Source organism: Miscanthus floridulus, chromosome 3, assembly GCF_019320115.1.
Source record: "Miscanthus floridulus cultivar M001 chromosome 3, ASM1932011v1, whole genome shotgun sequence".
Classification (NCBI taxonomy): domain Eukaryota; kingdom Viridiplantae; phylum Streptophyta; class Magnoliopsida; order Poales; family Poaceae; genus Miscanthus; species Miscanthus floridulus.
Window position 1 is genome coordinate 45,755,990 of NC_089582.1, and position 11,071 is coordinate 45,767,060.

At 37.9% G+C, this 11,071-nt stretch overlaps 1 protein-coding gene across 3 annotated transcripts; it reads right to left on the reverse strand.

The window, feature by feature from the left end:
* Positions 1 to 5,305: 5,305 nt before the first annotated feature.
* LOC136545627 (F-box/kelch-repeat protein At3g23880-like) lies at positions 5,306 to 6,905 on the reverse strand. 3 transcript variants are annotated; one of them, XM_066537630.1, is made up of 2 exons: positions 6,729 to 6,905; positions 5,306 to 6,651 (listed from the first exon to the last, which is right to left on the reverse strand). In XM_066537630.1, exon 2 carries the CDS (start codon positions 6,628 to 6,630, stop codon positions 5,458 to 5,460), a length of 1,173 nt encoding a protein of 390 aa, XP_066393727.1. In that variant the 5' UTR covers positions 6,631 to 6,651; positions 6,729 to 6,905; the 3' UTR covers positions 5,306 to 5,457. The 3 variants fall into 3 exon arrangements, with proteins under 3 accessions (XP_066393727.1, XP_066393728.1, XP_066393729.1); XM_066537631.1 differs by having other exon boundaries at positions 5,306 to 6,654; XM_066537632.1 differs by having other exon boundaries at positions 6,760 to 6,830.
* Between the last annotated feature and the right edge of the window lie 4,166 nt (positions 6,906 to 11,071).

The following is an 11,071-nucleotide window of genomic DNA, read 5'->3' on the forward strand; positions in this document are numbered from 1 at the left end:
AACTTGACAAAACATCTCACTTCTCATCAAATTATAATGTGTGACCAACAATGGTGTGGATGATGATTTATAAAAAAAAATATGGGCATGTAGGTCCTAAGTTAACCAGTCGACACTAATTAGAGAGGCATGTGCACATATTTGAGTCTTAATTAATTATTTTTAATGTCCCAGGGTTGTCTTTGTCTGAGTGTCAATGTGGATGGCAACAGCTGCACGATTTTTGCTGGTGTTTTGAATGGTTTACTGAACAGTATTTAGAATATCCAAGGTGACACTTTCTTGATTTTCTCTTAAGCTATAAATTCTATGTCTTAATTTGACAGCAGTTTTATGGAGCTTTTGTGATTGATAATTCATTTCTTAATTTGTGTGCCTACCAACCTATTATTACAATCTGGCCTTGTCTTATTAGCATTTAGATTTAGATTTAAAATAGATACAAGGAACCTATAGTGAATTTAACTTGCCTAACTATTTTTGTTTTCTGGATGCATGCATTAGATTAGTGCCATTCACAATCTATTATGCACCAAGATGTGAAGCCCCACAATGTTATGATAGATCATGAGCTTCAAAAACTCCGGCTGATAGATTGGGGTCTTGCTGAATTCTTGTGAATTGAACTTGTAATGGTAGTTTATATAATGCTTTTGTGCTTGTGGTCAGATTTGAATTATATATGTTCTGGTCATATTTGAATTATATATATATATAATAGGGAGAGTATCTTCAGTAGCCAGCTACAAAATAAGTTATTCTATAGCTACCTCCATTTACGATAATTTTATATATTAATTTACGATAATGTCAATACATATTTACGATAGTTGGGTTACTATAACACATGGAGATATTTACCATAACGTTATAGTAAACCACTTAGTAAGAAATTATTATAATCTCGTAAATTAACATAGTGATTATCGTAACTCAAAGTGGCTACAGAATAAGTTATTTTGTAGCCAGCTACAGGATTATATATATATATATATATATATATATATATATATATATATATATATATATATATATATGTGTGTGTGTGTGTGTGTGTGTGTGTGTGTGTGTGTGTGTGTGTTTTTTTTCTGGTCCAATTTAAATGGTAAATTTAAAATTATTTTTGCCAAAAAATATACTGTAGGGACAGTTCAGTCTAGAACCGCCCCTACAAATAGGTATTATAGGGGTGATTGGTACTACAGCAGCCCCTACAAATCGATTTTGTTGTAGGAGCAGCTGATAACACCAGCCGCCTCTACAAATCAATTTGTAGGGACGGTCTGGGAACTGCCCTTGCAAATGCATGATTTGTAGAGACGGTATGGTAGGGGCGGCTGGCCGAGCCGTCTCTACAAACTATCGCCAGCCGCTCCTACAAATGCTTATTGTAGTAGTGATTGGTCCCATTTATATTATTTACTTGGTATTGGAAAGCATATATATATTTGTTGTTTTAATTACACCATCATTTTTAATAATCACATGTCAAGTATGTGAGCCTATAATAACCATAGACACGTGCGTGCCGCACGTGCATGGCCACTAGTATAGTTAAAAACTACGGATAATGTCTCTAAGTTTCTAACAATTCTGAGAAAGATCATTGGGATAGATTGGGACACGCCAAACCCAAATAAAATATTTAGAGCTCGTGAAAGTGTCTTCAAAGTTTTACAAAAAAAAAGATTTTAGCTCTAAGGAAAAGGTAAAATATCAAAAAAAATCCCCAAGACAATATAATTGATGTCTAAACATTTTTTTAAACTTTTCACAAACGAGAAAAACATTCCATACAATTAGAATGAATACATTCAACATTAATATCTTTGTCTCGGAAAGTTTTTGAATTGCATTTAGACATCAATTAGAATGATTTGGATTTTTTTAAAAATTTTTGGAGATTATTTTAGCATTTTACTAGAGATAAATCTAATTTTTTGAAAGCTTCTAAAGATAATTTCTTGTGCTCTAAATATTTAATCGGGGCTTCTTACGTCCCAATCTTTCTCTAGTATTTTTATCAAAAAAAATTAAAACATAGAGACATTTTTCATTGTTTATAAAAAACTTATTAGGTATTTAACAATTTTTTAAACTAAAGATAGATGAAACCGCACCAATACAAGGAGGTAATTTAAGCGGTTTTGAGAGTTGAGTGGGTAAGATGGTCGATTTTATAGTTTGAGAAGGAAAATTAGACCAAGGCAACCGTTTAATAAGGAAACCAAAAACACAAAATGGCTGGGCCGAGAAACAAACGGGCCTTATAGAGTACATTTCATTTCTCCTTGTATTTCTTACGTGAACCTGAATACGAGTAGCAATAATTCAGTTTGTGACGGGGTGTGGTAATTTTAAATTATGTATCCATATCTTTTTTTTAACACGCTTGCTGAGCAAAACAAATGAATTTCAATTTACATCATTTTTCTATTTATTTGGTAGAGCTCAATTTCCTTATTCTTCTAACGGAAGTTCCAACGCTGCTATTGACCAGTAATCCCATAGCTACCACGTCAGTAAAACTCTCACAGAAACTAATGTTTGGTTTCACGAATAAGGTGGTCCATCGTCTTCTCACTCCTCACTTTTTATATTTAATTTATGGAATAGAATGAGTTGATCTATCACCACATCATTCCTCACAAGCTAATAATTAATAATTAGTATATTCATGAGGAATGGGTTGATTCCACCAAAATTCAATAGATGAACTCATGAAGCATGAGGTGACTCCATAAACCAAACACACCATAAATCACATACAGTACAATTTCTAGATATGGGCCCACAATAAATTCTTCAATTCTCAATCATCAGCCTGTTCGGTTGGCTGGTTCGTATCGTTGCTGGTTTATGAAAAAGTACTGTTGGCTAATTTGTGTGAGAGAAAAATACTGTTCTAGCTGAAAATTTACGATCGTTTACGACAAGCACAGCCAAACGAACAGGCTATGTATCGTCCACACCATGGTAGGGGCTTGTTTAGTTTGCAAAATTTTTGGCGAAATAGTACTGTAGCACTTTCGTTGTTATTTGACAATTAGTGTCCAATCATAGTCTAATTAGGCTTAAAAGATTTGTCTCGTAAATTTCGTCTAAACTGTATAATTAGTTTTATTTTTTATTTATATTTAATGCTTCATGCATGCGTCCAAAGATTCGATGTGACAAAAAAATCTTAAAAAATTTTGCAAAATGAAGTGGAACTAAATGGTACCTAGGTTCGCCGGGCATGGTGGGCCTCTGCCCAAGCCCTCCCTTCCTGTGTCGGCCTTCCCATCATCTTCCTGTGTAGATCAGCATGGGAGATGACAGTTCTCATGGCACCCATCTTCCAATCATTTATCTCATGGTGGATGTGGCAATGGTAGGCTTCTTGTCCCTTTGTGCCAAGCAAAAATGGCTTCTCTTTTTTTTTGAACTCTCTGCCAAGTCAATAAAATGCTTACATTGCAGTCTATTAATGTTATGGAAACTATCCTAGAAGGGTTAGGGCTGCACAAATGTCACATCCAGCTACGAGTTGTTGGTAAGAAAGGTTAGTTCAAAATGCCTCAGCTTTCGTTTGGATGAGAGGTGGGGAAACTGGGAAGATGGGCCCTAACCCAACGGGAATGAATGCCCCAGACTAGGTTGAATATCCGCAGTCCCCTGTTTGGGAAACGAAGGGGGTCAAATCCCAAGGAAGTCAGGGAAATTCAGAAATAATAAATAGTACAGACAGAAACACATTGCAAGATCAATAAAAGGAAATCCAAGAATATGCATCAACATTACGAAGCATCAATCCATCCATAAATTGAAATTACGGTTCACTCTACGAACTTGAAAGCTAATGAATGGACAGTATTATAGCACACCATTGCAGAGAAACAGAAAACATGTCTGGTAACACATTATTTGGTCACATTGAACAAAACATCTCGATGGCTGAAAGGCAAACAAATCAAACACCGATGCCACTGCTAACCAGTCATCGATTTGGCATACATAACTTCAGACCCAAGACTCCTACCAGGCCCTCTTGCCCTGGATGACGCATGAAAACAGATGTCCCTACTATACTGTGATCGGTTGGAGAAGCACTGACTCAACACACCACCATTGTGATAAACTCCAAGCAAACCATTGCAAAACTGAGATAGAACACAAGTTACTCGAAACAAACTGAAAATTGCTGCCCATTATTCCAGTCGTAATAAGTTGCCAGGTTCATCGAAAATTCCTAGTTCTGCAGCCAAGTTAGCTACTATCCTGCAAAATAATATGTATAGACAGATGGCATTGGCATTCATCTACAGTTCGATTAGTTCATGAGCAAATGTTCAGTAAGGTTTCAGAATGGATTATCAGGTCCAGGATTGACACACCGACGCTGTAACACTATGTGTCTCAAACACGTACTTTCAGCCCTTTAAAACAAATCAAGTAAAGATATAAACCAAATCTACTATCAGGGTCATGCATGTTGTTCCTAGTGCTAAATTGAAAAACAAGGCAGTGAAGATCTAAATATGCATATAAGGGTTCTACACATTTCTTCCCTCTCAGAAACCTAGACAGGGGCAATATGACGCTCATCGATCATATAATTATCAATTATCATAGTGCATAAGGTTTTGGGCATAGTTGAAGTCAAAATCTAGCAGTTAAGTTCATAGTTTTCAAATGTATATGCTTCACCCTGAAAATGATTTTTTTGGGAGTAGCATTATGCAATATGATAATGAAATCTTTCAAAATGAGAGAAAGTCTATAGTACCTGACCAGCTTCAATGCCTGTTTCAAATTTCCTTGCATAAACAACAGTTGTAAATATAGAAGCATGGTAGTTAGGAGGTAGACTAACTTTTGATGCTTAAAAATACAGGAAAGTATTTTGGCATACCTTCATAAAGATTTCTAACTTTACCTAACTACTGACTGATAGACAAACTGACTACCTGAAGAATAGCTGAAAGAAGTGACAGACTGACTTGGTCCTAACTAGGCTAACTACTGACTGATAGACTAAACACACAATATTACACTAACAATATGGATTGACACTGTGCTCAATAACAATATATGCAAAGTAGATGATGGGTAGTAAGCAATATTGCCTCCAGACATAATCAGGGATTATGTTACTTGCATCAACATTATGTCTTACCACAAGGCCAAAAAGGGATAAGTCTAGTATCATACCATTATTTCCCAACAAAGGTGCAGCAGAAACATGAACTGTGGCACCAAGAAAAAGCCATATGTTCAAATATTTATGGACAAGCATGCCTCATTTTATAATAACAAAAGATGCTGGCGAAATGGGGACATCAAATACTAGCATGGATTTACAATAAACCGATCGATAATCTTCAATATCTATACAAAGTTCAGTTCCAGAAACTAGGAGAATGATTCCTATGAAGTACATTAGACATGATCTAATTTGAGTCTCAACCTACAAAGTCAACCTCTACTCAAGAGATTTCCTGTGTACACACTGACTGAATCAAGACGTCCCATACACACTCTTGCAAAATTATCTGTTCCTGGGTCTTGAATGAACAGCTGCCCTCCTGTTGCTACATAAACGACCAACCTCCCATCATCTAGCAGCAACAATGGTTTGAAGGACTCATCTACCAGTACCGGCCGTGAGATTGCCGGCCTAGTCAGGATGTGGTACTCTTTCACCCAGTGCCCACTCCCAGAGTCCACTAGAAACCAAAGGTCCAGGGTAAAAGGCTGGTGACGGCGATCTGCAAGAACTAGAGACCCTTTTAGCTCAGCCAAAGTAAGGTGATGACTCATGTAACTTGACGCAGATCCAACCCCGCTACTTATGGGGCCTCGGAGATCTCTCCTCCACTCCTCTCTCTCAAGGTCGAACGAAACGATATAGCCCAGACGAATCCCATTACGGGCACCATCATATGTTCTGTTCGTCAAGAAATATACCACCCCATCAACTACAACGCCACTGCACTCATCAACAAAGAGGCCAGGGCTCTGCTGCCCTCTCCACCGTGCATGTGCGGCACCGCCATTGATGGTAAACACCTCAAAGAGCTGCTGACCACCTTTGGCAAAGCCAGGCCTGTTGAACATCCTAAGCACCTTGTAGTCTCCCGTGGAGGAGACCCGCCCAAGGGCAAAGAAGGTGTAAGGCTCACGCAAGTTGACCCGATTCACATGCTCCACCGCCGGGCTCTCAGGCAGGGCCTGGACAGCTCCGGTAGCCGGATTGAGCACATGGCATCTGTTCCAGTCAGTAGTCAGACAGGCAAGGTCCAGGCGCGTGCATTGCAGCCGGTGGTAAGGGCCACCAGCTGCGCCGGCGATCCGTTTCACCACGTTACCTGACAGATCTACTATGTAGATGCTGTTCGTCTTGTCGTCTCGAAATTGGGCCAGGAAGAGGGGGGCCGGATGGCGCGCCGCGTGCGCCGTGATGAAGACTGGATCGGAGGTGAGCGAGCGCCATGAGCGGCAGACGGCGCGGAGGCGGCAGAGGTCCCTGGCCGGGAAGCGCAGCAGGACGTTAAACAGCACGTCCGTGGGGAGCCTGTCGGAGCTGGCGGCCTCTCGCGCACGCCTGCCCCGGGTGATAGGCGGGGAGTACGGCCTCGGCGACGCCATCGCCGAGGCACATCTGCAGATCTGCTAAACAGGGACGCGGCTCCATGAGTAAGGAATCAAAATCGACGCTAGCGCGGTGAGCAAGGCGAGAAGCTTACTCAGATCAGTCGATTGGAGCAGTGGATGTACCGGTGGAGAGATGCAAGGCGGCGCTGGGCGCGGCGGGCGGCGGAGGGGAACGGGGGATTCAGCTTGTGGAGAAATGCTGGCTGGGTGAAATGTTATTTTTTCGGGAAAAGCTAAAGGCCACCTGGTTGTTTTGTTTGCTCTCAACAACCGATTTCTCGGCCATCCGATCGGTCCTTTCCTCGTTTCTTATGCGTTGGCTGTGAGGCCTGCTCTCGCCTGGCTGTTTTGTTTTACCGTATACTGGGCCCGGCTCCTTTCACTTCATTTTTTTTTTAGCTTAAACAGTATTTTTTTAATAATAAATTAGTCGAAATAATATTTTAATTTATTTTTCAGCGAAGTGAACAGGGTCTAGCTTAGTGGCACACATGGAGAGATGGCTGGCGTGTGCTATTGGTGTCGTCGTGTGGACGTGGTAACCTGTACTATAGTGAGAGAGATCTTCTAGATTTCTTTTCTCGTGACAAGGTGAACCTACAGTTACATAGTGAACAACACGAAGTTTTACAATTTTAGCAATGTATGGGGCTGCAACGGCAGGAGCCGCGAACTGAGTCTAGCAGTTGGTTAGGTTTGTTATGGTCGAACCCGTCCATTCGAATTTAAGTTCTCGATTTATTATGGGTGCTCGTATTTTTTTAGATTTATTTCAAGATTTAAAGGACGTTGTGTTTTCAGTAGTAGACGATGTTTCCATCAACAGCGAGGCGCTTGTGGTGACTTTATCAATCTCGAGATGTGTCTGCACAATCTTTCGGAGTTACTTATAGGAGTAGGGTTTGCGTATGTGCGTTTATAGGGGTGAGTGTGCATGCGTATTGAGCGTATATGTATGTACTTGTGTAAATTGCAAAAAAAAAGGAGCTGGTGGTACACCATATTCTTTTATGCAGGGTTTTGTTTTTATAATTTGGTCCTCAGTTGACAATTTGTTCTTTTTTGCTAATTGTTTTGGTTGTTTTTACAGTTTCATATTTAGTTGGCAGCTTTATTTTTATTTCTTGTTTTTTGGGGTTATTTTAATGCTTTAGCCCCTAGTTGGCTTGTTTTTTTCTTATTGTGTGGGGATTTTTTTAATAATTTGACCCTTAATTGCCAGTTTTTTTTGTTGTTAGTGGTTATTTTTATAGTTTGGTCTCTAGTTGGTAGCTTGTTCTTTTTATGTGATTAGAGGTTATTTTTTATAACCTGGCCTAGTTGACAGCTTTAATTTATTTGTTCCTGTTATTCAGGGTTGTTTTTATAATTCCCCACAAAATTGGCAGCTTGTTCTTTTTTTTGTTCTTGTTGTTTAGGTTTGTTTTTTATAATTTGGCCCTAAAATGTCAGTTTTTTTGTTGATGTTGTTAGTGTGTTTTTTTATAATTTGATCCTAGTTGGCAGCTTGTTCTTTTTTGTTAACGTGGTATCAGTTTTTTTATAATTTGGCCCTCATTTGGTAACTTTTTTTTCTTTTTGTTTGGGGTTATTTTTATAATTTGGCTCTCAATTGGCAGCTTTCATTTTCTTGTTTATGTTGTTCAGGGTTGTTTTTATTTTTGCCCCCCTAGTTAGCAACTTGTCATTCTTTGCTCTTATTGTTTGGGGTTGTTTTATAATTTGGCCCTCAATTGTTAGGTTTTTGGTTGATGTTGTTAGTGGTTGTTTCATTGTTTGGCCCTTAGTTGGCAACTTGTATTTTTGTTGCTTCCTAATTGGAGCCGTGATCTTTAAAAACTAGAGCCATGACAGGCATAATAAATAGTGGTAATGACTTTTAGGACATTTTTAAATTAATTTGTCCTTACTTTTCAAACATATTTTTTCTTCCAAATTATTTTTTCTACAGCTGTATTTTCACATAGTGAAGAAGTCACGCTTGTACGTCCGTACTTCTTTCGCACCCATGTGGGCCAAAATCAATTATTAGTTGCTTCTCTCGCGTGCTATGGCCCATAATGGCAAACAATAAAAGGAACAACAAAGTATAACAACCAGGAGTTGGTTTTTATTTGCCCCTAGTTGGCAGTCTGCTATGTTTTATGATCACAGTGATATTGTTTGTATTTTTGTTTTTTTCCTGACTAGGTTGCAACAAGCATACTAATTAGTGATTGTAATATACATGTCAATTATCGTATGGGGCTTGCTAGCTTGTTTTGTTTTACTGTTGTTATAGTGGCTTTTTTATAATTTATCTCTCCTGATTGCCAACTTTTTGTACCATTGTTGATTTAGGGGGGTTTATGATATCTAGATACAACTTGTTTTTTATTTTTATAATTGAACCTCCAGTTAGCAGCTTGTTCTTTTATATGATCGCAATGCCGTTTGTATTTTTGTTGCTTCCTAATTAGAGCTGTGGTCTTTTTAAAAAAAATAGAGCCATGAAAGGCATAATAAATAGTAGTAATGATTTTTAGGATATTTCTTAAATTAATTTGTCCTTACTTTTCAAACACATTTTTTCTTCCAAATTATTTTTTCCACAACTGCATTTTTCATATAGTAGGCCCATAATGGCAAACAACAAAAGAAACAACAAAGTATAACAGCCAGGATTTGGCCTTTTTTTTTTGCCCCCAGGCAGTCTGTTATGTTTTATGATCACATGATAGAGTTTGTGTTTTTGTTTTTTCCTGACTAGGTTGCAACAAGAATACTAATTAGCGATTGTAATATACATGTCGATTGACGTATGGGGCTTGCTAGCTTGTTTTGTTTTATTGTTGTTATTTAGTGGCTTTTTTATAATTTATCTCCCGGTTGTCAACTTTTTGTACCATTGTTGTGTTTAGGGGTGTTTATGATCTCTAGATGACAACTTGTTTTTTATTTTTAGAATTGAACTTCTAGTTAGCAGCTTGTCCTTTTATATGATCACAATGCCGTTTGTATTTTTGTTGCTTCCTAATTAGAGCCGTGGTCTTTTAAAAAATAGAGCCATGACAAGCATAATAAATAGTGGTAATGATTTTTAGGATATTTTTTAAATTAATTTGTCCTTACTTTTCAAACACATTTTTTCTTCCAAATTATTTTTTTGTGGCTGCATTTTTTCACATAGTAAAGAAGTTACTTCTAGAGCACCCATGTGGGCCAGATTCAATTATTAGTTGTTTCTCTGGCGTGCTATGGCGAGGAGTTGATTTTTATTTGCCCCTAGTTGGCAGTCTATTATGTTTTATGATCACAATAATGGAGTTTGTGTTTTTGTTTTTTCTAACTAGGTTGAACAAGCATACTAATTAGCGATTGTAGTATACATGTCAATTGACGTATGGGGCTTGCTAGCTTGTCTTGTTTTATTCTTGTTATTTAGTGGCTTTTTTATAATTTATCTCCTAGTTGTCAACTTCTTGTACCATTGTTGTTTTATGGGTGTTTATGATCTCTAGATGACAACTTGTTTTTTATTTTTATAATTGAACCTACAGTTAGGAGCTTGTTCTTTTATATGATCGCAATGCTGTTTGTATCTCACTGGTAGAGAACCGAGCTTTACTCCCGGTGGGGAACCCCATCTAGTCCCGGTTCCCCACCCGGGAGCAAGCATCCAGGACTAAAGGGGGGTTCCTTTAGTCCCGGGTCAGGAACCGGGACTAAAGGATGACCTTTAGTCCCGGTGGGTAACACCAACCGGGACTAAAGGTGCCTCCTGACATGCCACGATGGCCGGCACCTTTAGTCCCGGTTGGTAATACGAACCGGGACTAAAGGTTTTTTTCTTTTTTCATTTCTTTTCATTTTTTTGTTTTCTTTTCAAAATAGGTTTTCGAAGTCGTATTGTACACTGCTAATTATACATTTATACGCGCATATAGTATGTTTCGGTTCAAGCACAATGAACATATTAAATCACACAATTCAAGCATAGAAATATATATATATATATATATATATATATATATATATATTTCTATGCATATATATATATATATATATGCATGCATGCATCATATATATATTTACATGCATGCATGCATATGTGTATATTACATTATATTATTTCATGTGCATATATTATAAAAGATTGCATTATAGTTGTTGTGACATAACAAGTTTCCTCTCATCCTCTAGCTTGGCTTCAATGGCAGTGTTGGGTCGAAGTAGAACTCGCCCTTGGAATCGATGACCTGCTCATTAAAAAATCCGGCTATAGACTCTTGAATTGCTTTGATTTGGTCTTGCCGTATGACCTTTTCCTCCAACCATCGAGTCTACATGTTTGAATTAAAGGAAAATAAATTAATATATGTACATATATATATATAAAGACATAGTAACACAATCAATAATAATAATTAAATGAATATATAGTGTATTTTTAACG